The following is a 27,747-nucleotide window of genomic DNA, read 5'->3' on the forward strand; positions in this document are numbered from 1 at the left end:
CCACAAGAGCCTGAGTGATGGTGGCGGGAACAGTCCGGCAGGGGTTGGGGGACACTGCGTGTAGACGGCCTGAACCTGGCGGGGACAGGGGTTGAGTGACATCGGGGTGGAGGTGTGTGCTGGGCAGGTGGGCGGGGGGCGGGTGCAGCCGAAGCCCAGGGAACAGGGGTGGGGTTGGAGCGGGCAGCAGGCTGTGCCACATGGAGAAAGAAGAAAGGGCAGCGGGCACAGCTCCTCCGAGAAGAGAGGAAGCAGCAGGAGCAACAGGGCAGCAGGCAGAGAGGACGGGGGCTGCCCGCGGCCCGGTCTCCTGGCGCCAGGGAGGGACGGCCGGCAGGGAAGTCGGCTAAGTCCACTGAGCGGGGCCGGGGTCCGCGGTGACAGGAGGGTCGTGGGGAGTCGGCTGCAAGGACACCCAGAATGAGGAAGATGAGCCAGAAAGTGCGGGCGCGCTTCTCAGAGAAGCTGGTGGTCAGAAGGGGGTCCCGATGCCCCCAGAGACGCGGTAGGAAAGGGGGCAAGGGCACTTTAGGATGCGCATGTCTAAGCCGGATGGTGATGAGGTGTCATAACACACAGCTGGCGTGCGGACCGCAGCCCTGAGCGGGAATGGACACATTCAGGTGGCAGGAAAGCAAATACTGAAATAGTCCACAGGAGGGTGTGATGCACGAGGAAGGCGTGCCAGTTACACGCGCTTTTTCCAGCCTATTAAGTTTTATGTCATGATTTATACTTCTTAAAAGTGCAATTTTAATACATTTCTAAAAAATCCTTGGACCCTTTATGCCATACCTGGTTCTCCATTAGGGCCAGGGGGTCCTATGTCACCAGAATCTCCTTTTTCACCTGGAAAAGAGAAGCAAGACCAAAGTCACAAAGCAGGGGTGGAATGTGTCCCCTGAGTTCAAAATGTCCAGGTAACAATGTTCTTTCTTCCATGTGCAGTGCCCTGCGGCTTCTCCCAGACCCTCCTTCTGTGGTGAACTGTAGGGAGGAATGGTCTGTAGATGACTGATCCTTCAGGCTCTGTTCGTGTGACATGGAACATCCACATATCACGGGACTTCAGAGATTATCAGATGAGCGTTCTTTAAGTCAATTCTGGAAAACCCAGCACGTTTCCTAGAACACGCTATCATCTCGGAAATCCTTAACACCCAGTGCCAGTTCTCTCCATGTGCCACATCACAGCAAGAAAATTCAGGTAGAACAGGTAACGTCAGAGACGGATGGACCTTAGAGGTTACCTCATCCAAACAGAGTCAAGATGAGATCGGTCCTCCCTGTCCCTCTCTGAGAGGCAGCAAGGTGTCCCAGGGGCACAGCCACCAGGACACCTGGGCGCCAGCCTTCTGTAGACAGGACGACTCAGCCACTCTGCCCCTCCGTGTCTTCCAACTTATGAAACAAAGGGATAGGAGAAAATCATGGCAACAAAGCTTCCTAGCTGCTCTAAAATTAGACAATGGATATTCATTTTAAAATCATAGGAATAGGGCTTCCCTGGTGGCACCGTGGTTGAGAGTCTGCCTGCCGATGCAGGGGATGCGGGTTCGTGCCCCGGTCCGGGAGGATCCCACATGCCCCGGGGTGGCTGGGCCCGTGAGCCATGGCTGCTGAGCCTGCGCGTCCGGAGCCTGTGCTCCGCAATGGGAGAGGCCACAGCAGTGAGAGCCCCGCGTACCACAAAAAAAAAAAAAAAAAAAAAATCACAGGAATATTCCTAAAGCACTACCTTTCTTCCCCCTGAGAGGACTTAAGCTTCTCAGCCGACCTGGGACAGTGAAGGAGTGACTTCTACATCCTTGGAGAGTCTTGTTCCGTGTGATGGGGGTGGAGAGAGCTCGGCAGTCTCCATCCAAGTGATTCCCCTTTTTTTTCTTTTATCAACATCAGGAGCTTGAAAATGACTCAAGGATCAGCTTGACAAGGACCCAGGATGGCAGTCTCAGAGATGGAGCAGATCAGGTAAGCTAAGCCCAGTAAGGGCCTTCTTGGCAAGTTGTCCCCTGATGAGACTCTGACATTTACCCAGAGCACATGCTGTATGTTAAAAGCATACACGTCCCTACTTGTAGCCAGTATCCAGTGCGTTCTTCACAGCAGCTAAAAGGTGGAAATGACCCCAGTGGCCATCAGCAGATGAAGGGATAAATAAAATGTGGTCCATCCATGCAACAGAATATTATCCAGCCTTATAAAGGAAGGAAATTCTGACGCCTGCTACAACATAGATGAGCCTGGGGAACATTATACCAAGTGAAATAAGACACAAAAGGACGAATACTGTGTGATTCCATTTATATGAAATATCTAAACAGGCAAGTTCATAGAGACAGAAAGCAGATTAGAGGCTGCTAGGGGCTGCAGGGGCATGGGGCGTTATTACCTCCTGAGGACAGTCTCTCTCTGGGAGAATGAAAGCATTGTGGAAATGTACGCGGTGCTGGTTCTACAACACTGCAGTCGTGCTTAGTGTCACTGAATTGTACACTGAAAATAGTTAAAGTGACGAATTTGATGTTACAAATATTTTACCACAGTTTTTTTAAGCTTTTTCAAAGCATCCGCATCCCTCTCTGTATCATGCATAGCGATCTGTGTGCTCTGTAATGAATCCACGGGGCAGGTGTTTCCCACAGATTTGCCGGGAGGAGAGACGCAGCTCGCCGAGCTGGCCACACTCCTCGTCTCGGTCCTGGCTGAGGGACCCTTCCCGCCAGGGCCGGGCTGGGCCGGGGGAGGTCCGTGCCACCGATCAGAACTGACCACCTGGACCCACTCACAGCTCAAAGCCCCAGGCAGGGTGGTGGGGCACAGGACTGCGGGCACCGCGCTGGGCAGAGCAGACCACAGCCAAAGTCCCTCCCAGCCCCAAGCCCCCCAGCCTCTGTCTCCTGCTGCCAGCACCCACGACAGGACCTGGGGGAGCCCTTCACGGGGCTGGGGGGCCTTGCCTCCTTCACCCTGAGCCCTCTGGGGTCCAGCACAGGCGCAGGACAAGCCAGGGGCTCAGAAAGCGTTTGCTGACTGAGTGCGGAATGGGGGGTGGGGTGCGCGGAAGAGCCGGGCGATGCTGAGAGACCCCTTAACTGCCCTGGGGACAGTCTCCCGAGCTGCCCACCCTCCAGGGTCGTGCAGGTCAAATGGGGTCGCGTGGGCACTGGCGCTGCTTCCGCGCTGCTGTTACCTTCCTGCCCCCCGTGCTCATGGGGAGCCACCCCCCAGTCTCAGAGAGTCTGAGTCGCCCGAGCTGCAGGTGGACGGACAGTGTGTCGGGAACGCGGTCCTTCCGCTGCTTAAATGGGGCTCCTGATTCTCCCCCAGGCAGCATGTGAACCCTGAGGGGCAGGGAGCACTCCCCACCTCGTGGCACCCAGTCAAGTCTGATCGATCCCCAAACGCAAACGCTGGAACAGAGCTTATCGTGTATAAAGTGCACAAAATAAACACGACCACCAGCTACTCTTTAAGCGCCCGGGCGGTAAGCCTGCGAGGGAAAGCAAGCAGAGGTGTGTCCGAAGTACCTTTAGAACCAATGGGACCGATTTTTCCATGGCGCCCCACGCCGCCTTTCTGTCCTTTGTCACCCACGTCTCCTGCGGAAAACAATGAGATCACAGTTGGTCGAGGCACAGGTCATGCAGTACACATCCTGTGTGTCAGCCACGTGAACACGTGTGTCAGCCACGCGAACACTCACGCACACATGCACACGAGGAGACCGAACACGGCACAACTCTTGTTTAACCTCCCCAAGGTCATGTATCCGACTGACCCCAGAAGGCTCTACGTGTCACCTGCTGATGTATTTCCCAAAGGAGGACACATACCCCCGAAAGTCACACACACTACGGAACAGAGGAGGCCACGCTGTACATCCCCACGACCTCAACTCAACCAAGCGCCTTAGACTGAGCACTTCCGGCCAGCAAGCAAGTCCTAGTTCTGTGATGTTCCCACGACTCAGGCCAGGCCGAGGTCAGAGGACAGAGCCCAGGCTAAGGGGTGAACCACAGCGGAAGTGCAGACGCCCCACCCAAAGCCGGCTTGCGTCTGCACAGGGCGAAGTGTCTGGCACAGAGCACGCGCACACATGTTCTCTTATTTGGTTACAGGAGGGGCTCATCGCCCAGATGGGGTTCTTGGGGATTAAGCGCTTGCGCGGGTCAAGTATCTGGTCCCGCCACGAGGTGACTCCTGCCCCGGACACTGTGTACCATGCGTGATGCTGGGGACACCCGAGTGACGGGGCTCAGGGTCTGTGGGGGGGTTGGGGAGACAAGCGGCCGGTGGTAACTCACACAACTAGTATTGTAACAGGAGATGCCCAGGGCTCCGAGGAGGCATCCGGGAGCTGGGGAGAAGACAGCCACCAGCCAGGACCATGTCACCATGCCTCTGGTCACACGTGGACGAGGCCTGGACAGGGACGAGGCAGGCACCGCAGGAGGCGGCCCAGGGGAGTGGTGTCGGGAGGGTAGGGAGAAATTCCCAGACTGAGAAGCATCTGGGAGGCAGAGACGACCACATCTGAATGACCAGCATGAGGGAGGGTCAGGGTGAAGGGGACGGTGGTGCCCAAGCCTCTGGCCTGGTCGTTGGGGGGTAGGGGTGCCCGTCCCTGGACAGCAGGAGGGGCAAGAAGATGACACCCTGAGGTCGCGATGCCCAGGACGAGCGAGGAGAGGTGTCCGGCAGGCCCGCGGGGACTGGGTCTGGGATGGTGATGGAGCCCGGGGGCCCCGCATGCACAGACCTGCACCAGGGGGCCCAGCGAGAAGGCCCCCCATGGGAAGAGCAGGCCGGGGACCCTGGAGCGCCGCCACTGGTCTGAGGGGGGAGGCGAGAGAGGGAGGTGCCCCCCAGAGAAGCCGTAGGATGAGGACGGGCCGACCGGAGGGTCTCAGAGGGTGGGGCGGGAGGTAAGGAAGCAGGACCCGGGGTGCAGAGAGTTCCTGCAGGGCTGGGTGGGACGGGGCTCACTGGGGCAGCCGCAGTCGGGCACCCGGCTCCGTCTGGGCTCCGTCAGCTGGGCCAGCCCTGCCCTCCCCACTCAGCCACCCTGACGGCCCGGCCCTGCTTCAGTCTCCTGACTGGTCCTTCCAGGGTCGAGGAATATATAGCCTTTCTGTGTCGCATTATGACAGCATTTCAACCTGGTTAATTCTCTAACAGGAAAACGGCAGAGCAGTGAGAGGGAAAAGATAACAGGAAAAAAGTTTTCAATCAGTCAGTCAATCAACTACACTCACCCTACTGGTAATCCAGAAAAAGGAGTAGCACTGAAATCATTGATAAGCACTGCCTTGTAGGGATACGTGCCAAAATATTTACTAAATAAGTATTTATTTAGTAAATATTCCACTCTGAGGATATGGTGAGGGGCTTTACTTTATCGCTGGAGGAGGAACAGGATACTCAGCTCTTGGGCCAGACGGGGCCACAGAGGCCTCGACAGCCACGCCCCTGGGGCTCTAAGTGAACCCCCCAGCGCAGCCGTCCTGAGGCAGCTCCAGCCACAGAAAAGTGTCCCTTCGCTGACCTGCAGGAGCTCGAAAGCTGCCACCTGCACCTTCCACCCAGCAGTCCTGGTTTTGCAGCCAGAGAGATGCACGGCTAGTCTAACCCACCGTCCACAGACAGTCCTTCAAACGTCTAAACTGTTTTCTCCCTGCATTCTTCCCCTTAGCTTCCCCACCCTGTCTGTGCTCCCATAAATACAGGAGCATTGTGCCCCCAAGCAGGCCTGACCACTGTCCCCTCCTGTTGTGGGCTGAAGTGCCCCCCAGATTCATATGCTGAAGCCCTGACCCCCATGTGATGCATCTGGAGGGGGTCAGGGTTAGAGGAGGTCATGGGGGTGGGATGCGTCCCCTGATGAGAGGATGAACAGCCTGGAATCCTCTCTCTCCACCATCTGTGGACACGACCAGAAGTCGGCCATCTGCAGGCCAGGAAGAGGGTCCTCCCCGGACCCCAACCATGCAGACAGCCTGCTCTGGGATCCCTGCCTCCAGAACCGTGAGAGATCAGCATCAGGGGTTTAAGCCCCTGTGTCTGTGGTGTTTGGCTATGGCCCCCGAGCCACTTGTCTGGACCCCCTGGTCCCTTGTCTGGACCCTCTAGTCCATTAGTGTGGTCTGAGCTCAAAGATGACCACAGACGCTCTGCTCAGCCTCCTGCAAAGTGTCCCAGAGAAAAGCCCCTGTCCCTGGAGTGCACACTTGGCTCTTGCTGTTGTTCCAGGGCCTCAGCAGCCACCCTCCTTCCAGACACCTTTTCTTCAAAAGGCCAATGTTCCCTCTTCCCTAACTCTCAGTTGTGCCCCTCCTGAGGTCCTGGGGTCAACGTGAGCCCTGGGGAAGCTGGGCTGAGCAGGATGAGTGTCGAGATGACCTCCGTGCTCATGCTTTTCTCACTTTCACATCTCGCCAAATCACGGGGTGGTTTGGCTTGTTTTCACGCTGTCTCAGCAGGGTCTGCTGGGACACTTGCTGCGGCGTCCTTACGCGCAGGCCTAATAAACTGGATTAAGCTCGGGCTCCATCGGGCAGTCCCACGGAGAGAGCGCCCAGGGCAGGAGGAGGTCTCGGAGACCCCCAACCCAACCATATCTTCAGACAGGAAGGCAGAGACACAGAGTCTGAGGGATTTGCACCTACAGTAATGAGTTGGGCGGATGGTCCCCAGCATGTGGATCCCACTGAACTCCCACTGGAGAGGGGCAGGGTCACCAGAGTCTGGAGAGTGGCTTCCTGCCCGGGGAACACGCCTCCTCATTCAGAAGACCCAACACTGCAGAGGAGTCTGGTCCACGTTTTAATGGGCAGATTGGGGCAGACTGGGTGTGAGTGCAAACCCATCACCTGAATAGTCTGCTGTTTGCCAAGATTCCACCTAGAAAATGTGAGAACAGAGTGTGGGCCTCCTGCCAACCTTGGGGTCACTTCTCCCCGAGACACCTCCCTGCAGAGGGGAACTCAAAACAACACCTGCCCCCCCCCGCCCCGCTCCCCCCCAGACGGCTCCTGCTGCCCCAAGCACACAGCGGGAGGGTAAGGAGGCTTGGACGAGCACACTGGAGGGGGAAACACCTGCGATCAAAAACAGTGGGGAAAGGGCTGCCCCCTCACCCCCCAACCCCGCATAAAACCTCTCGGCTTAGCAGACGATTAACTCATGATTCACTGCATCTGCTGAAGGATGCAGTCAGGGTCTAGCACACATCCTACTGTGGTAAATAAGTCATAACCTGAGGATGACTGGAGAGCCTTTGGCTTTCAGCCCGTCTCTCAATTGCATAGCCAAACTTTACCACTAATTCAAGGTTGCTGCTGACACGTGGCACCTGCCCCCAGCAGGTACTGAGCCCAGCTCCTGCCCTTGGAGGGGTGTGGGACCCGGCCCCTGCCGTGGGGGCTCTGAGGGACCAGGCACACATGTAGAAAACCAATCGGGTGCCAGCAGCTCACGGGGCAGGCGGCGAGCCCAAGCCCGAGGCGGGGAACGAAGGCGCTGCAGGTCTGCAAAGCTCAGGGTGGGAGTCCCCCAGGGGACAGCCGGGCCCGCCCCAGGGGGGATTCCACAGGTCCAGGGGTGCATCCCCGTCGAGCTCCCAAGCGCTGCGGATGCCGCTGCTTCCAGAACCGGGCTTGGAGATCCCCGCGGTTTGGGATGTGAGAAGGCTAGAGCTGCAGGAGGCCACCCGTGCAGGCCAAGGCTGGGGGCCAGGCAGCCCCAGCTCTATCTTCGAGGCTGAGTCTCTCTGCGCCTCAGTTTTCTCTCTGCAAAGTGGTGTCCTGTAATAACAGCTCCTCTCGCGTGTCTGAGACTCCAGGCCTGCAGCGCCGTGTGCACAAGGCTTAGAGCTCGGGCCCTGGGGCCCAGCTGATCCTCCCCCTGTCATTCGGCTGTGCTATCTCTGTGCATTTCTGACCTACATAATGGGGCTAATAATAGCCATAATAGAGCCATCTCACTGGGCGTTGAGGGAAACGCGAGCACCGTCGGGAACGGCATCTGGCACGTAGCAGGTGGACGTAAGTGTTGGCCACTGTAACTGTCACTTGGAGGCAGAACCTCCGAGCTGGGATGCTGCTTCCCCAGGGGCGATCCATGTCCCCCATGAGCCCCCTGGATCTGCACAAGCACGCAGAGCCTCAGGCCCCACCAGCTCAAGCACCAAAATCCACGTTTTAACACATCCCTGGGTGATTCCAGGGGCCCCAAAGCTGGAGCAGGACTGGACCAGACCCCGCGGGCAGCCCTCTTTGGAGGTTGGTTGAGATTCCATGGTAACCCACTGCTTGCTGCTGCCAGGAGCAAACTGGAGCTAGCAATAGAGGTGCTTGCAATCTGGGGCAGTCCTGCTCGTTTTTCCAGCTTTCAGAGATAAATTAGAATACTTCCAGGTACACTGTGTGCCAGGAAAGCGTGTCCACATGTACCGATGGATTTCAACCTCACAGTGTTATTGCCATGACCACAGGGTATGGGCTGAATTGTGTGTCCTCCAAAATTCATATGTTGAAGCCCTAACCCCCAATGTGGCCATATTTGGAGATGGCCTTTCAAGAGGTAATTAAGGTTAAATGGGGTCAGAAAGGTGAGGGCCTAATCCGATAAGACTGGTGTCCCTGTAAGAAGAGGAAGACACACCCAGCAAGCCACACACAGAGGAAAGGCCTGTGAGGACACAGGGAGAAGGCGGCCATCTGCGCCCCATGGAGAGAGGCCTCAGGGAAACCAGCCCTGCAGACACCATGGTCTCTGACTTCCAGCCTCCAGGGCTGAGAGAATAAACATCTGCCATGTTTGTTACGGCAGCCCCAGCTGACTGGTACACTTCCCCTCTGCCCCAGAAGAGAAACTGGAATCAGAGGGGTGGTGCCACCCACCACCGGTCATGCCGCTAGTACAACTGGTGTCCAATGATCCAGGGCACAGCCTGCAATCGGGCAGACCAGGCCCGGGTCCCAGCCCTCCACCCGCGCAGCCTTGGGTGAGACACAGTCCTCGGAGCCTCGGCTTCCTCACCTGCAAAGTGGCATTACCCTTCAGGTCACTGACCATAGGACATCGGCCCAGGTCTCCTGGCCACATCCAGGGCCCCGAGCCCCCACCTTGGCTGTGGGGCAGTGGCCTGGTCTCCACAGACCCAGCCACAAGCCAAGGCTGCACTTCCAGGGACTGGGCCTGAGGGCATGCTGCAGGCTCGTGGGAGACAAACGACCCTCCCCGGGGGCCCAGAAGGTGGGAAATAGGAAACCAGAGAGAGCAGAGCCAACACCCAGCCTCCCGTGGTGCCGGCTCACCTGTGAGGAGCCGCTCAGGGGCCAGGCCTCCCCGGTCCCTGCTCAGCCCTGCATCCTCGGGGCCCACGGCCCGGGCCCTCGGACCGGAGGAGACCTGGTTCGCAACGCCCCCGATGACCTCACAAGAGGGCCTCTGTGCAGCAGGCTAGGCGCTGGGGGCAGCTGGGCCTGATGCGACGGTCACCCCAGCCAGCACGACCAGCGCCCTTACGTGCACAGCTCCCAGCCATCAGTGCTGCCCCAAGAGGGGGGTCAGAGTAACAACAGCCACCACCTGTGGGTGCCTGCTGGGCAACACATGCACACACACGTGTACACACACATATACACACATACATATATACACACACATGCATGCATGCACGTATATGCACATTCACATACAAATACACGTGTGCACATACACGTATTCACATACACATGCACATACATATACACACATGCACATATACACACATTCACGTACATACACACATACATACATATCTACACACATGCACATACACATGCATTCACACACATATACACACATATACACACATTCACATACATACACAATGCACATACACACATTCACATACATACACACACATATACACACATACGTACTTACACATACATACATGCACATATATGCACATTCACATGCACATGCACGCACACTCACATACATGTGCATGCATTCACACATATACACGTGTGCATATATACACATGCACATGCATTCACATACATATACACACATACATATATGCACAATGCACATACACATATTCATACACATACACGTGCACATATACACGCATTCACATACACATAACGCATTCACATACATATACGCACATACATACATGCCCACGTGCATGCATTCACATACATACACACACATACACACGCATTCACATACATATACACGTGCATACACGTATGTACACATACACACATGTGCACCCATACATACGCACGCCCATACATATGCACACATGCATTCCAAATATTCACATACATATGCATATATACATACACATGCATGTGCGTATACATACATATACACATGCACACATATCTACATGCACACATACATGCACACATACACATAAACTGCATGTTCAAACATACAAACACACACCAAGCAAACCTTTCCTCCTCACAGCACTCGGGCTGAAAGCTGGAAGCAGGAGTCTACAGCAGGCCCCTGCACCAAGGTCACCTGCACACAAGGTCAAGGGTGTGGGCTGCCGTTCCTAGTAGGAATATTCTCTCTTTGGGGTGTGTTGGAGAAGAAGAAAAAGCAAGAACCATTGAGTTCCCCGAAATGTCCACACACTCTCTACTTGAGGGCACCAAGGTCGTCTGCGATGCTGACTTGCTTTAACTCGCAGACACTCCTTGGAAAGCAGCAGAAAAGCAGCGTGGTTGCCAGCCTAGAGGAGACGGGATCTGAACAGGAACCCTGCTGGCTTCATCCCGCCTCCTCTTGCTTCTCCGAATGACAAGAAGCTTTCTGCAAAAACCAAACAAATCCCCCTACCCTGGTGGTGTGGGATGATTGGAAATGCACCAGACACACTCAGATCTGGTCCCTTTAAGTCTCCAGAGCTGGCGGTGGCGGCTCCCCAGGGAGCTGTGACTGCGGTGCCAGCCCTTCCCATCCCATCCCGCTTGTGAGAAGTGTGCTAGCGCACATCTGTCCTCTGGACATGCACGAGGAACGGGGGGCAGCTCGCAGCGGGCTGCTAATTCGTATTAATTTTAACGAAGATCTCACACCGTCCTCTGAAGAGGAGACAGGGCGGAAAGAGCGCTCGGCATCCAGCTTCCTCTGCGATTTTCAGCGGAGATAAGGTGCACGTTACAGAACCCAGAAAGCCCGTCGCTGACGTAGGGTCGCCCTCCCCCATCGCGGGCCAGGTGGGTCTCCAGCTTCTGCGCCCAGGGGCCCGGCGGCCTCTTAGCTGCGTGTCTGGGGGTAGGAGCTTTGACAGCTGGGACGACACGTTTTTAGCAGGTCGTGTGGCAAAGCCAGCTCCGTGCTGTGTGCACACAGCGTGCACTCTGGCAGTGTGGGGACAGCTCTCGTTTCAATAAAGGACAGTGGACAGCAACAGTGGGAGTGGGGGTGGGGGTGGGGTGGGGGTGGGGTGGGGCTCTGCCCGCCCTTGGGCTTGTCTTTGTTATTCCAGAAAAGGCAGCCGTCAGCTTTCTGGTGCTTTCTCCTACAGCTGTTTTGAGTTCTCAACAGGGGGGCTGCTCAGTGTGTGACCAGAGGCCACCCCCCAACACAAGGCAAATCAGCAGAAGAGGAAGCCCCCCTGCAGCAGCCCCATGTGATGCAGCTTGCATTTTGTGGAAGCTGACGTGAGAAGGGCGCCAGGTGGAGGGTGTCCAGATCCTCGTGATCGACCTGCAATCCCACCCCACGCAGCACCGGGTGATCGGCAGCCCCGGCGCTGGCCAACGGACCTGCCCCATCTCAGGCCGCCCTCCCAAACCAAAGCTGAAGCTGCATTTTAACTCCAGGCCCAGCTGGTCCCCATGGCTTGGGAAGCATCCTCAGAGCAGAGCTGTCTGCTCAGTAGGCAGCAGGGAATGAACCCAGCTCGGCGTGTTCAGAATCCTCAGCCCGCAGACTTCTCTAGCACCTGGGGACGAGCAGGTGCACGCACACCTGAGGCCCCTCAGCCACAGACAGGTCACCCGCAGATTTCAAAGATATTCGAAGACATTGAATGTCAAGATAGTTTACAAACAATTGATTGAGAGCCTTCCAAGGGCCAGGTCCTTGATGGGACGATAACACGTCCAGTCAGGACGATAACACTCCAGTGGTAAGTGAAGGAAAGGGTCCCGCGGGGGAAACGGAAATGTGCAAAAACCCAGGGAGCTGGGACACCAGTGAGGAATTCTGGACTATCCACAGGGAATTACTCACGCTTTTTCATAAACTAGCAAGAAAGTAAATAAGAGCTTTTAGTCTTCTGACAATTTCATAGGGAATGTTACTGATAGAAATAACCATCACCAAATAAAACTGACGCTGGCTAAAACTACACAGGGAAAAATGGTCATTAACTAAAGATTGATGGGAGAGTCCTCTCTATACAATTTAGAGCTGAAATTTTCAACCAGGTGCAAATAACACTCTCAGAAGAGCTCAGGATGGCAGAGGCGAGAGTTGGGAAGATGTGAGGAAGGTACAAAATAAAACGCTAAAACTGTTCAAGAAGGACTTCCCTGGTGGCACAGTGGTTAAGAACCCGCCTGCCAATGCAGGGGACACGGGTTCGAGCCCTGGTCCGGGTAGATCCCACGTGCCGCAGAGCAACTAAGCCTGTGCGCCCCAACTACTGAGCCTACGTTCTAGAGCCCGCGAGCCACAACTACTGAGCCCGTGTGCTGCAACTATGGAAGCCCGCGTGCCTAGAGCCCATGGTCCACAACAAGAGAAGCCACCACAATGAGAAGCCCACGCACCACAACGAAGAGCAGCCCCTGCTCGTCGCAACTAGAGAAAAGTCCACGCGCAGCAGCAAAGACCCAACGCAGCCAATAAATAAATAAATAAATAAAATTGATTCTTAAAAAGAAAAACTGTTCAAGGAGTCTGTGAAAATTCACAGGGGAAAAATAATTCCGGCGAAAATAATTTCTAAACAATGAAAATCAAGTGTGAATGATGTAAGTGCACTGCATAAACACAACTGAGGAATTAAGTTGGCTTAATGTGGTGCCTGGGGAAATATCAACACAGCCTCAAGTGGAAATAACCGTTTTCGAAAGGTCCCAGCTGACTCTGAAGGGGCCCCTGTGAAAGGGTCGCTGTCTGGGATGAGCGAGTCCCCCTCCGGTTCAGTGCCGGTGGGCGTGGGGCTGGAACAGCTCGGAAGTGGGAACAAGGCAGCTGCCCGAGGGCCCACCGTGCACCAGGCTTGCTGCTCCCAAGTTCCCAGCTTTCATCCTTTAATAAACAATAGGGACTGATAGCGACTACGTCATTATTTTGCCTTCACGGGTTGGAAGCGAGGGTGTGAAGCCGGCACAGCTGGTAAGCAGCCCGGCTGGCATTGAGCGGGTCTGCCCCGCCCACACCCTGCCCGTCCTGCCCCGGAGCCCTCATCCCAGGGACCCCTTTCAGAAGCCTCTGGACAGGTACCCAGATCCAGCCCACTGCCATTCTTCGTAGAAACCAAGCTGGTGCAGAAACCAGGCAAGTCTCCCCAGTCCCCCGCCCTGCAGCGGTCACTGCTCTCCGTAGGGGACAGGGCCCCCCGGGCAGTAGCTGCAATCCGCTAAGAGCAGGGCACTGGTGGGAACGCCTTCACGAAAGCAGGATGCAGGAGGATGGGAAGGTGGCCGGGAGAATCCCGCATCCCGGCGGGGAGCGGTTCCAGTGAGGAGCCTTGGGGCGTCCTGGAGCTGAGGTCGCCTCCCAGCACACCTGAGTCCCCGGGCACCGGCCGCCTCGAGCTTCGTCACACTGAACCTGCACTAGCGCTTCTGAGGTTGGCCGCAGCTCTCAGTTTCCAGGCTCCGACGAGCCCAAGTGCAGCCATGCTGACCCCGTGAGCATGGCCGTCAGCGTGTGGGAGACCGCCAGAGCTCACGAACCCTCACCTGGGCCTCCAGGTGAGCCTACATCGCCAACAGGCCAGGGCCACGGCCACTGCAACCTTTCAAAATACCTGTTAACATCAAAAGTATAGTTCATGCACATGGTTGGGAACACCAAAGACAGAGACAGGAGAAAATGTAAAGAGGAATTTAAAGAAGAAAATTTAAAGGTCCATAATCCTATAACCCAGAAATGTCTACTACTAATATTTTGATTAATTTCTTTTCCATCCTTTTTCTTCATCTTTTTGTAAATATCTTAGTCGATCACATGTCTGTTCTTGTATCCTATTTTATTCTCTTATATTCTAACATGCCGCAGCCAGTCCTCTTTTTAAAGGTCATCCAAAAACGGATGTTTCCTAGATTTCTACGTAACTATCCCACTATTCAATAATCCAAATATATCCCACTTGGGTTGACTTGTTCTCTGTACTCTACAAAGTAGCAAAGACCCCAGACCAAACCTGCTCATTTTGTCAGTGGCAAAGCCAGACCCCTGGCAAGCCTGGTGATCACTGCCCCATCGCCTCCTAGCCTGGCAGGTTCCTTGTCAGACAGGTCAGTGGGCCTGGAAAGGGCAGGTCCAGGCTCCCCTCTCCTGCCCTAATCATACACAGGACTCTGCTCTGGAACATACCGCTCCCGGTGGAGTTCTAAGTTACCCACGGATAGGAGACATTCATCAAAATGATTTCATAGCATGAGAAATACTTACACTAAAATTTGGCATTAAATTTAAGAAATAGGTTCAAACTCATATACACAACATAATTGCAACAAAGCAAGAAAAGTCACCCCGAAAAAGGAAATATACCAAAATAAATGGTTATCTCTGGATGATTTTATTATGCCTGATTTTCCTCACCACTTTTATATATATATATATATATATATATATATATATATATATATATATAAATTTTCTATCATGAGCATACCTTACTGTTACATGTCACAAAAACTTGAAACAAGATAGATTCTCGATCCAACCCAAATTCCCCTCCACACTGCCCCACAGCTTTCTGCCTCAATTTACTCTCCAGGGTCCACATATCTGTTCTCCCCCTCTGACTCTGGGGCTCAGGTGGCCTCCCCGAGATCTCAGCACGTAACCGCACTCAACTTAGTGGTTAATGACAGGAAAACGCAATGAATTAGGCTGTTGCCTTCCCAGCAACGTTCATCCTCATCAGGAGATTCAGACACTATAATAACAGCATTTATAGTTTCTGCATGCTTGTCCTGCCTGTTCAAGAGTGAGAATAAGAGAGAATGATGATGATGACAGAGCGATGACAGAGCTACATGTTGGTGACACTAGTGACAGAGATGAGAGAGCAGCCAAGGGTCCACGTTGGCATGAAATGAGGCATTTCCTGCTGCATGTGCGTTGAGCTCAAACATCCTTACTTTGAAAAAGCATCAATGCAAAAACCCTGTGCTTGGGCCTCCCTGGTGGCGCAGTGGTTGGGAGTCCGCCTGCCGATGCAGGGGATACGGGTTCGTGCCCCGGTCTGGGAGGATCCCATATGCCGCGGAGGGGCTGGGCCCGTGAGCCATGGCCGCTGGGCCTGCGCGTCCGGAGCCTGTGCTCCGCAACGGGAGAGGCCACAAGAGTGAGAGGCCCGCATACCGCAAAAAGAAAAAAACAAAACAAAACAAAACAAAACAAAAAAACCCTGTGCTTCCACTGCAGGGGGCGTGGGTTCAATCCCTGGTCAGGGAACTAAGATTCCATATGCTGCACAGCTCGGCCAAAGGAAAAAAAAAAAAAAAATCAGTGAAATGGCGTCATGAAAATGAATTTGTGACCATCCAGAATAGGGGGATATTCACTTCCTAACTGTGAAATATGACATTTTCCTCACAAGACAATAGAGGGGGACTTCCCTGGTGGCACAGTGGTTAAGAATCCACCTGCCTATACAGGGAACATGGGTTTGATCCCTGGTCTGGGAAGATCCCATATGCCGTGGAGCAACTAAGCCCGTGCACCACAACTGCTGAGCCCACACGCCACAACTACTGAAGCCCGCGCGCCTAGAGCCCATGCTCCGTTACAAGAGAAGCCACCGCAATGAGAAGCCCGCGCACTGCAACGAAGACCCAATGCAGCCGAAAAATAAATAAAAATTTAAAAAAAAGGAAGAACCCAAGAAGGGTTTTTTAAAAGACAGGAAAAGACAACGCTCAAAAAGGAAAAAAAAAAGAAAAGAAATACAAATGACTTTTAAACACCTGAAAAATAAGCTGACTTCATTTATGATAAGAGAGGCTAAGTTAAAGCCACACTGATGTGGCCTTCCACGGCTACCAGACTGGCAGCTTTCTGAGGCAGGGAGGGTGAAGGGGTCGGCTGTCTTGTGCTTCAATAAACAGAGGGTAAATGGATTCGATCCTTTTGGAAGGCCATATCCACCAACATTTCAGATGCACGTGCATTTTGATCAACAATTACTCTGTCAGGAATTTATCTTCAGGCTGTACTTGTGCGCATTAAAAATGACGTTTACAAGATTACTCACTCACTGCAGCAAGGCCCTAGGGAACTGTAAGTCTGCAGTAACAGGAGACCAGTTAAAGAACGGACACAATGTCTCCAGATGAGAGCAAGCAAAACCTGCATGTCCTCCTGTAGAATGAATATCTCCAAGTACACGGATAAGTGAAAAGAACAAAATGCAGAACATTACATACATTTTGCAGTTGTTTGTACAGAAGCAGGAAAGAATAGAGTTCACTCGGCCATTACAAAATATCTCTGCGAAGATAAAGAAACCTAACAGTGGTTGCCAGTGGGTCGGGCTGCTGGGGGGGATGGGAAGGAGACTAGTCGCTGTGAATAATTTCTGTATGTTTTGAACTTTGAACCAGGAGCACAGCTCTTTTATTTTTTAATTAAGTTGTTATGAGTCAAGGGAAAGTAAGAAATAAAAATCAGCACCTGGGCTTGATGGAGGGATGGTGGTGCCAGAAGTGTTCTGGGTCTTGACTGGGACCAGGGTTTCACAGGCATTTGCAGCTGCCAAACTCACTGATGGTATGTAAATCACACCTCAAAAGACGAAAAAACTGGGACTTCCCTGCTGGTCCAGTGGTTAAGACTCAGTGCTCCCAACGCAGGGGGCACAGGTTCGACCCCTGGTCTGGGAACTAAGATCTCATATGCCTCACAGCGTGGCCAAAATAAATTAATTAATTAATTCAAAAAAAAACATTAAATAAAAATTTAAAAATGAAAAAACTGTGCATGGACTTAAAAACATAACAACTTTTATCTGTGTTGTTACAAGAACCACCTAACTCCGATGCTATGAGGCTGGGTGGGGACCAGCTGGATTATCTCAGCACGTGTTCTCATAGAATAGTGTGCAGGCGTTGACAAAGCACTTCCAAACACAGCTTTTAAGGATTTCACAAACTTTAAAGCAGCAAAAGTAAGTATATCCTAATGATGACATTTATTGACATCACCATGTACCACGTAGCTACTTTTTTAGGTAGGATCTATTTTCCGCAAGCCTCAGCACAACCCCAGCAGGCAGGCTGAACGACACTATTTTTTTTCCTGATGAGGAAACAGATTCAAGGTGACTAGGGTCCATTAGCCAAAAACGGGAGGCCACGGTGTAACCCCCCATGCCCCACCCGAATCTGTGCTCTCTCTCCTTTGCACACCTACATGGCTGTTTCCATCAGTGTTCACACGCCTCCATCACTGTTTGCACACCTCATAATTGCACTTACACGTGTAACAATCACAAAGGATCCCCATTTTGCACGTGAGGCCAAGCGAGCGCTGAGTTTCCATACACGTAACCACCCGATGAGGCACACCTCCCAGGAGGCACTTTGTTTCTTGGTGCCGGGCAGGCCAGAGCCAGGGAGCACCGTCTAAAGAGCCCTCTCTGTGCCCTGCTTCAGTCCTGAGACCTACACAGTTGTCGGGCTCCTCTCGGACGCCCCCCCATCTCCCCACCAACAGCTCTCTCAGGAGCCGGCGCCCCAGCTGTGCCCTCGGGGCCCAGGGGCAGCAGGTACCTTTCTCTCCCGCGGGGCCGACTCTTCCAGGCCGTCCTGGTGCGCCTTTGTCTCCCTTCTCTCCAGCGTCCCCTGTGGAAGAAGTCACATGCCTTTAGGACCTTGCCCTGCGCACCGGGCTCCGGTGTCTGTGCCGCCTGCCAGGCCCCTTGGCCTCCCTCTTCACACCCCACCCCCAGGGGGTTTCACCCCTTCCTCCCAACCTGCTCCCAGCCTTGGCTCTAGGTCTCCCTCCCCAAGTCTCTTCTCAGGATTCTGCTGCCTTGCCTCCCCGCGCCCTCTGGGAATGCATCTGTCCCTCTCTCCATCCACCCTCTGGGCTGGCCGCAGCCTGCCCTCTGGTGCGCAGGGCTCCCCAGCACCCACCATGGCTGCTCTGCTGCCCCTTGCCACCCGCGCTGGGCTCTCTCTTCCCTCGTCTGGCCGGTACTCTCGGGAAGAATAAACTTGGGCACACGAGTTGGCGTCCCCTTGTCCCTACAGTGTGAGCACCCCCCAGAGGGTACACTGCTGCTCAGGGGCAGGGTCCTCCCACACGGGGACACCTGTGACCAGGTGAGCACATCACCCGGTTCAGGTTCGTTGGCCATGTGCGTCCTGCACTCAGCCTAAGCTACACACTCCCCCAGCCTTCCTCATAGATCCTGACCATGTTTTGGCACATTTTGCTTTATTTCCTGTTTTGTTCAGAACCGAAACAGGGAAACGGGCTGTTTGTGGAGTCTCCCCGGTACCCCGCACTTAGCACGTCCCAAGTCGACCTGATGGTTTTCCCCAGAAGTGAGTCTCTTCTGTGGACTTTCCTGCTTCTGCTGTTGAGACACCGAGTCTCCCAGACTCCAAGCTCCAAGCCCCACGGTCATCTCTGCTTTTGCGTCTCCCTCATTGGATAAGTGCAAGCATCCGCCCAGCTCTGCCAAGTCCAACCGGCCACGCCCTCCCGATCCCCACGGGGGCTCCACGCTCAGCCACGTCTCTGCAGTTCTGGAGGTGAGTGGACCACCAGCCCGCCCTCATGTGGCTCAGGGCAGGAGACGGGTCGTAAACAACCGTGGAGGCACCCTGTCCGAGCAGGACAGGGCACGGTGGAAGCAGAGGATGGAGTGCGGACGGGACATCAAGGCCCCTCCCGGTCCCCCCCCCGCCGCCCCCCACTCCAATCCACCCCAGAACCATCTTCCTAAATCACAGAGTCCGTTATGATACTTCCCTCCTCAAAGGAGATTCAAAACCACCAAGAGCCAAATGTAGTTATAAATAATGTCCCATTTTTCAGCTCCTGCCCACAGGCCTGCACCTGGAGCCCGGGGTCCGGTTACACTGCTGCCTCTGCCTAGTCGGCCGTGACCATCAACCCACCTGTGCGGGTTTCACCTGCTCACCTGACTGTCCAGGAAGCTGCTCCTCATCCCCTCACTGGATCTCTTTTCTCCCGTGATGAGGCCCCTGCTCTATACCACAGTCACTGTCTCGTGGCCTCACCTACTTCCCTGATGTATCTGCCTCCCACGAGCGGGGGTGGGTGCTGACGTGCACCTGCCTAGCTGTGCACAAAGCAGCCCAACATTCAAGTGAAGTTTCATTCTCCGTAAATTCTCTACACGCGCCTTCATTTGGTAAAGAGGCTTCCCTGAGATAACAGATTCCCCAGTGAGATCCCCCAAACTGATAATCTGGCCTTAAGGGGAGGGGGCATTCCATTTAAACGTAAGGAAACAAAGAGACAAGCAAAGCAAGTGCCATTAGAACGTGGAATGCAGGGCTGGCAGGTTACTGCCGCCCCCGTCACAACTGTGACAGCCCCATGAAGCCCTGCTGAAGGGCGGTTGGCACACTTGGCACACACGGGCCCCTGAATCTCTGGGCAGTTCTCGGGGTCTTTTCTTATCTTTTAAAAAGACAGGAAATCGTTACAGTAGTAATATTTGGAGAAAAACTGATAGTCTACCAAGAAATACCGACTAACAGACTGATCTCACCATCAAGAATCAGCAGACATTGGAGGAGCACCAACATCGTGAAAAAAGAAATAACGACCCAGGAAACAGGACTCAACAGGGCAGCCAGAATCTGACTGTGAAAGACACTGAATATCCTCATAAGGACGAGAGAGAAGAGGCACCTATGAACAAGAGCAAGCGGCAATGAAAGGGGACCAACTAGGGAGTCTCGTGCGTGAAATACATTTCTGAAACAAGTTACTCTATGGGCAGGCTGAGTAGCAGAATGGCCAAGGATAAAAGCTAATTCATGAGACAAATAATTAGGATGGAGAACTTGTCTACACGGCAACACTGAGAGAGAAGGAGATGGAGAGTTTTGTTTCGGTTTTGAAGTTATCAGGTTGAGCGTTGAAGAAAAAACCCACAAATCCCAACATCCATCATACAGGAATTCCAGAAAAGGAGAATAGACGTTTGAAGCCTTAATAGCTGTGAAGATTTAATAGCTACGATCTCCCGGCACGAAGGAAATTCACCAAAGAGCACAATGCACGTGCCGGCGGGAAAAAAAAAACGAGGGAAAATAACTCAGATGTGTCAAAGTGACACGCAGAACATCAAGAATAAAGAGAACATTCTATAAGCGCCATGAGGAAAAGGAATTTTTAAAGACTGCACGCATGTGAATGAGAATTAGATTGACATAGAATTGTCATTAGCAACACAGGGTACGAGAATAAAACGAAGCAGTAACTTCAACAAAAGGGCTGTGATTTAGACTGAGATCAGAAGAGGCCTCTCTGATGAAGTGGCTTTTAACAGAGACATGCTGAACCAGGAAGATGCAGCCAGGCAGAGATTGAGGAGAGAAAGGGACACCTGCACAGGTGAGGTGGGACAAGCCGAGAGGGCCGGGCACAGACAGTGCTCAGACCTCACACGTACGGCCCACCGGACGCCCCCGCCAGGCTTTAAGGAGGAAAATACCGTGGTCCCATGCCTGCATCAGGGGAGGACAGTAAGAATAATGTTTCCAGGGTCCAGGCCAGAGGCAGGCATCATCAGTGCCCACTGCCCCCCGTGGACAGAGGGTCCACATCGTGCCCGCCCACGTCTCCTGGAGCAGCCAGGAGAGCCCTGGACCGCACAGCAGCTCTGTCAATAATCGTGGAAAATTAACACCAAGCAAACCCACGAGCTTCTTCTATAGATTAAGATGAACTCCTAGGGGTCACACACGGCCATTCACTTAGTTACATAATTTAACCTGGCCCCCCCCCCGCCACCCGCCCCATGAGGCAGGCGTCACGTCCACTTTACGATGAAGAGCCAGGCCAGAGACAGGCGACAAGCCAGCTCCCCAGCTCCGGGCAGCAAAACCCTAATCAGAGAACAAGCAGGCCACGTCCCCTACTGGACCGTCCTCTGGGAGAGAAAGCAGTCAGGACAGGAAAGAGGCAGGGAGACCAGAGCTGAGGAGGGAACGGGCCCAGAGCAGCATTCCAGAAACGTGAAATCCCCACGTGCGTGTGTTAGTCACATTATTGGCTTTATCGACCTTCTTTCAATTAATTTGATAAAACCTATAAGAATAGCGATGCCCTTTTAAAATCTCTGAGCAGCAGGCTTGCTAATACACACCAACGTTTTCCTACCCACAACCCATTTTTCCAGCCATAAAGGAAAGACCGCTCTTCCATCAGAATGAGTTGTTAATCTCTCCAGATACAAAGATAATGTGTTACATTTAGGTCTGTAATAGCAGATGACTTTCTTCTCAAGGAGAAGGCTTCCTGGAGTCAGGTTGAGAAGGATTCTGAAGCCCAGTGTGGATTTGCAGGAAGAAGCACCAGGACAAGCTGGAAGCAGCCGGGCGCCAAGTCCCCACAGACCGCCTGCCACCTCCAGGCTCCGTCTCCAAGGAAACGGACACTGGCTCCACCCTCGCAGGCTGAGCCTGGCCTGGTGGGGCCTGTAACACAGACGCGTCTGATGAACAAATGGAGACCACTCACCTGCCTCTTTCATCTTAAGGGCGGGGCCTGTATTGTGTTTATCTCCACTGACCAAGGCAGGCCCTGGCACGTGTGCCGTAATCAGACCTTTCACAGACTGCCCCGGCTCTCGGGCGCATCCGGGCGAGTGTGGCCGGCGAAGCCCACATCCCCTGCCTGGCTCCCTGTGTGGCCAGCGCGCTTAGTGGTTGGCAAGCCACTCGGAGAAGGCAGGAGGCAGCACGCCCTCCCCTGTGCCCTGAGGCTGGGTGTGATGCTGAAGCTCCACCCATCGAGCGATGGAAAGTCCTAAGTCCCCCGAGACCCTGACTGAGTGGACACGAAAGAGCCTGGGATGGAGCAGCCCCCCTGTGTCTGCACTGTGCCCGTCCCCCTCTGCCCCCGTGCGCATCCTGCTCTCTGTGCCCTGAGAGCAGCACAGAATGTCCTCGAGGTCGGAGCTTGGTCTGAGGAAGAGCTGGGCGGGACCAGGCGCCGGGCGGAGGGCAGCCGGCCCGCCGCTGCCCCACACTGCACGAGACGCGGATCCAGGGAAGGAGCTCTGCCATGATGCCAATCTTCACTCTGCAGGGGACACACATCTACACGGGCCTGAACGTTCGCTGCTCAGAAGCCCCAAACTTGCTTTGCTGCCGTAGATTTCTCTCCTCCACTTTCCCCTGCTGCCCAGCATAAAAATCAGAGCAGTGACACCCCTCCTCTGTTTCGGGTCAGCACCCTCTCATCACAAAGAAGGAACTCTGGCTGACCCACGCTTCTGCGTCAGAACAAGACACGCACAGAGGGTAACGAGGTGAGGTGGGTGTGGTCATCAACGTGACTGCCATCCGTCCACAAGGTACCTGCCTATTCGAGCATCACGATGTACACCTTGAATAGACAGAGCTTCTATTGGTCAGTTACGTCCCCAACAAAGCTGGAAATTTAAAAAAGAACAAGATATCCAGTTTCTAGGGGCTTTCATAAATATACTAAGTTTCTCCACTAAAATCGCTGCTTTAGTGCTGACAGACTAGCGTGAAACCGGACGTGTGAAACGATGCTGCCCCTGAAATGCTGGATCCAGAACCCACACTGTGGGTAGCACGTGGTCTGCGTGCTGCCCACGGCCCCAAACATCCCACACAGCTTCAGCACCACTTGGGAGCCTGTCTGACCACCTGCCAGGAGATGAGCCTTGGAGAGCAGGGGCCCCGCGGATTCCCTGGCAGAACCCTCGGCTGGAGGGCCCACCGCAGACATTCAGTCTGCGAGCGGGGTAGGAGCAGGACAGTGACAGCAGGTCGGCTCTCTGTGGACCATATGCCTCCACCTGGCAATACAGTGGCTCATCACCGACCACAGCACAGTGTTGGGTGGTGAGAAATCATTGCTTACAGGAGGTGAGGTGTCCCTGGAGCGGGCCACCCTCGGAGAAGGAAGCACTGCAGGGGACCCGCCGAGCATGCAGGTTGGAACGCCCTTAATATGGATGCAGCAGAAATAGTCACCAATGCAGATGTCAAAAAGCATCTGTCTCAGAGGACCCTCAAGATGTGCTTGAAAACCCAGAGACATCTGAATCTTGATAGTGTCCCGGTTTAATATTTAAATTGTGAATGTGGCTAAACAGTAGAATATCTGGACCGAGCTTTCCCAGACACCCACAACTCCGTGCTCAGAGAGCAGCACTGCTGCCAGCATGCCAGTGGATCTCCGTCTAGATTTTTTCCTATTTCTGTGTATTTGTATATTTTTAATGGGGTTAGGAAGAGCCTGTTTAAAGTTCCTGACTCTGGGACTCCCCTGGCGGTCCAGTGGTTAAGACTCCACACTCCCAATGCAGGGGGCCCGGGTTCAATCCCTGGTCAGGGAACTAAGATCCCACAAGCTGCGGTGCAGCCAGAAGAGTAACAATAATAATAAATAAATAAATAAAAATGACTGGCTCTTTCTATAACAATAAATATACACTTAAACCATTCTTTAGGGCCTCCTCCTGGTGTGTGTTTCCCAGGTTATCTGAGATTCGCTCCAGAGTCAGGAGCTGTGTGCTTCAGAGGCCCCGAGTAATTTTAGGGCAGAAAACAAACGGCCGTGTCACTTCATTACTAAGAGCACACGCAGCCCTAGAGGGCCAGGAGGGGCAGACTGGAATCTGGGGCTGCGGGACCCTGCCCGCTGCTCCTAGGAGCACAAGGCCCAAGGGGCAGCTCGCCCCACCTGGTGGAGGCGCCCTGTCCCTGTCTTGAAATTCTTTCTAACTTTTGAACAAGAGATCCCACATTTTCATCTGCATTGGGCCCCTCGAATTACGGAGCTGGTCCTGCTTGGGAGCCACAAGGTTTGGGATCTCCTGCCCGTGCGTGGTAGAACCCGGTGACTTTTTGAGGGAAAGTCCTCCCCCTGTGCTGGCGCCCACCCATCCTTGGTCTGCAGAGGCAGCTGCCCCTGGAGGTGAATTACAGAAAAAGCTCAGGAGAAGGTTTTTTTGATTTTTCGAAGAAGGAATAAAGAGCTCCAGGGCTTCCCTGGTGGCACAGTGGTTGAGAGTCCGCCTGCCGATGCAGGGGACGCCGGTTCATGCCCCGATCCGGGAAGATCCCACATACCACGGAGTGGCTGGGCCCATAAGCCATGGCCGCTGAGCCTGCTAGTCCGGAGCCTGTGCTCCGCAACGGGAGAGGCCACAACAGTGAGAGGCCCACGTACCGCAAAAAAAAAAAAAAAAAAAAAAAAAAAAAGACCTCTCAGTAACCGTAACAGGAGCCCAGGCTTCAGAGCTACGCAACCCACTTAGACAAATTGCTAAGTTTCCCTGAGCCTGGACGGGCCTCATCTGCACAATGAGAGCATCTCACCCTCAGGGGCGCTGGAGGTGACGTGTGCAGTGCCTGGAACACACCTCGGACGCCTCACAGGGTCCCTCCGGAGAGGACCGAGCTGCACACGAACGTCTGGTTTCAGAATTACAGAATCCCTCACCTGAAGACAGTGTGGACGCCACGTACAGTCTGACCTTGGACTTTACAGAAGGGGGGACCAGGGCCATCGACGGGGCAGATTTGCCCGCGGCCGGGCCCCGAGCCGGCCCTGGGATGCGGGATGAGTGCTGCGTCCGCCGCTCACGCTGCTGCCCGGGAGGCCCTGACCTCCAGGAGGCCCGGCGGAAGTTACCTTTGAGGCCGGGGACGAGAATCTGCACGGAGCAGGTGTCGTCCACCGTCTGCTGGGCGCCCCCGGCCCGCAGCACCGACAGGAAGGCCAGGCAGATCAGAGCCAGGGCCCGCTTCATGATGAGCCTCGCAGCACGCTGACTCCTGAAGGGAGGGAGAAGCAGTAAACAGTGACGGGAATTCCGGGAACCGGGACAGCGAGTGACAGTGTGCAGGCGCGCCGGCCACCACACCCGCCCGCTCGGGGCCACGGTGGCAGCTGTCCTGGAGTGGCTCTCTGTGCTCTGGGGCCTTTCTCTCCCTGTCGCTCTGTCTGTCTGTCTCCCTCTCTGTCGCTCTGTCTCTCTCACTCGGGTGCCGACTTAAACCTCCACCGAGACGTCCCCTTCGCCCAGCAGTGGCAACAGTCACCACTCCGGATGCTTCTTCTGATTCCTTATAACTGACACTTGATACACACAGAGGCGTGTTTACCGTTACGGGAAAACTCGGACACTCAGCCATAAAACAAACATTGGTGAACATCGGCTTCACACATCCGGCCCCCTGTGACCCGAGTCCCTGGTGCCCATCCCGCCCCCGGCCTCCCCTCGGAGGAGCCGCTCTCCTCACCCGCGAGCCCACCTTCTCCTGCTGTTTCCAAAACAGGCTCAGTGCACAGCAGTGGATGCGTTCTTAGACAACGCGGTGTCTAGTGTGCCGGGTTCTGAGTTTTATGAGATACTGGTCACTCTGTGTGTCGTCTTACCTACTTTACTCAACATCGCGCTCCAGGATTCATCAATGTCATGCTGCCACACACACCTGTAGCTTATTCTGTCCTTACGTCAATGAGGAAGCCCCCATCACCAAAGGGTGTGGGACAGGGACAGAGGTTGGAAGGACACAGCTGGCCCCCCCGTCCCTGTGCCGGTCCCCCCACCATGGACCAGTGAGGAAGCACGCAGACTTTAAGGTCTGCCCCATGGGACCTTGGTGTCTGGATGCCGCAGTGCTGGGAGACAGCTGTGCATCTGGCTGCACCCGGACCAGCGCCCTGGCTAGACTGCATCTCCTGTCAGCTTGTTCCCTCACCTCACAGCGAGGCAAGCCCCCTGGGGTCGCCCTGAGGAAGACCAGGCAGCGGTGCACACAGCTCAGCACCGGGCCGGCCCCACTGGACAGCAGTTTTTGACATCCTGGCCACCACACCCTGGGAAGGAGTCCCACAGCCGGCCCTGGCTTCCAGACAAATGAAGGGCTGGAAGCAGAGCTGCTGAGTGAGAGCGTTCTGTGCCCCCCGTGAAGAGCCTGAGCTTTAGCCAGATCTTCCACGAAGGGGACAGAGGTGAGAGTCATCTGTGCCGTGCTGCAGTGAGGCCCCGGCTCCCCACGTGTGGTCACAGATCTGATCCTGTAGGGACAAGGCAGGGGGAGGACTGCTCACCAGATCGGGGACAACATGGTGCTCCTGTAACGCTGCGCAGGGATGGGCACGTCATTCCAGCCTCACAGGCCAGGAGGCCAGAGGCAGGGACCTCAGTGACAACTAAGAAGTGATGATGATGGGCTGGAACCTGGGGCTTCCTAAGGCTGTCCTGTCAGCACCACTGCTCACTCTGCCTAACTGTCAGCTTCCCCGAATCAAAGTAAGGGCCCACCCTCCCCCCTCAGTCACAGCAGCAGTGGGCTTTTATTTTATTTAATTTTCTAATATTCATGTTTGGTGGAGAGAAAAGGAGCTAACGTTTACTGCGCACCAAACATGGACACACACGTCTTATTTAGTCCCCGGACCACCTGGTGACGTAGATGGTCCCTGGTTTTAAAGACGATGAACAGGAGGCAGTGAGAGGCTGCGGGGCCCTTCACGCGTGGCCGCCTGTCACCCCCGCCCACTCCCTGCGCTCACACCGACGCTGGAACCACGGGGAAGAGTGACGAGAGGTGCCCACGGCCCCGGTGAGCTGGCTCCCTCCGTCTCCTTTGTCAGCTGAGCCTTGACCCCCGAGCGAGCAGCTCGTCCTGGACATCGGCTGCCGTGAGCACCTGGGGCCGTAACTGGAAGAGCCTGGAGCACTCAGGCCTGGGGTTTGCAGGCGCTGAGTGAGTGAACGGAAGGATGGGCGAATGAATGAATGAACGCGCAGAGGTTCCCAGCTGCAACGCACATAGAACGTGATGCTCTCCTCCTGCTGATGGTTTTCCATGTTCCCATGGTGTTAATCACGCCCAAGGTCCACACGGTGTTCCCAGGGCCAGCTCCTCGGACATGCGCCCTGTGCAGACCCAAGTAAGGGCCGCGTAATGGGATTGTGGCCTGGAATTCCTAATGGTTTTTGAACAAAGCAGCACCGCCAAGTGTGCAGCCAGCCCGGATGATCACATCGTGCTCTTAACCATAAAGAGCGTAGCTGCTGCTTTAGCAGCAAAGTCGTTTGCTTCTTTCAAGGAAGCACTTCTTGAAGGCGATGATAATAGAATGTTACCTGCCAACTACCTGGCAATTTTTAAAAAGCCACGATAAACACTTGCTCCCCTGACTTTTGTGCTCAGGCCAATGGATACTTGCCTCTTGGTATGTGTGGGAGGCCAGCTGTGTTTAGATTGTTTTAAATGTCTTGGAAACTGACATGGGAATTTCCTCTCTAGCTAGAGACCACTGGGTCAGAAGGCAGCC

The 27,747-nt window shown here is 54.4% G+C and overlaps 1 protein-coding gene across 1 annotated transcript in view; it reads right to left on the reverse strand.

Annotated features, from left to right (window-relative positions):
* COLEC11 (collectin subfamily member 11) overlaps positions 1-27,747 on the reverse strand; it is a 31,572-nt gene that overhangs the window by 2,207 nt on the left and 1,618 nt on the right. The window contains exons 2-5 of the mRNA XM_081254020.1: positions 25,090-25,232; positions 17,976-18,047; positions 3,531-3,602; positions 796-849 (exon numbers count right to left, since the gene is read on the reverse strand). Coding sequence (XP_081110146.1) covers positions 796-849; positions 3,531-3,602; positions 17,976-18,047; positions 25,090-25,207 — 316 coding nt within the window. The 5' untranslated portion in view covers positions 25,208-25,232. The remainder of the gene's footprint in view (positions 1-795; positions 850-3,530; positions 3,603-17,975; positions 18,048-25,089; positions 25,233-27,747) is intronic.

This window comes from Mesoplodon bidens (assembly GCF_964165515.1).
Source record: "Mesoplodon bidens genome assembly, chromosome: 14".
Classification (NCBI taxonomy): Eukaryota; Metazoa; Chordata; class Mammalia; order Artiodactyla; family Ziphiidae; genus Mesoplodon; species Mesoplodon bidens.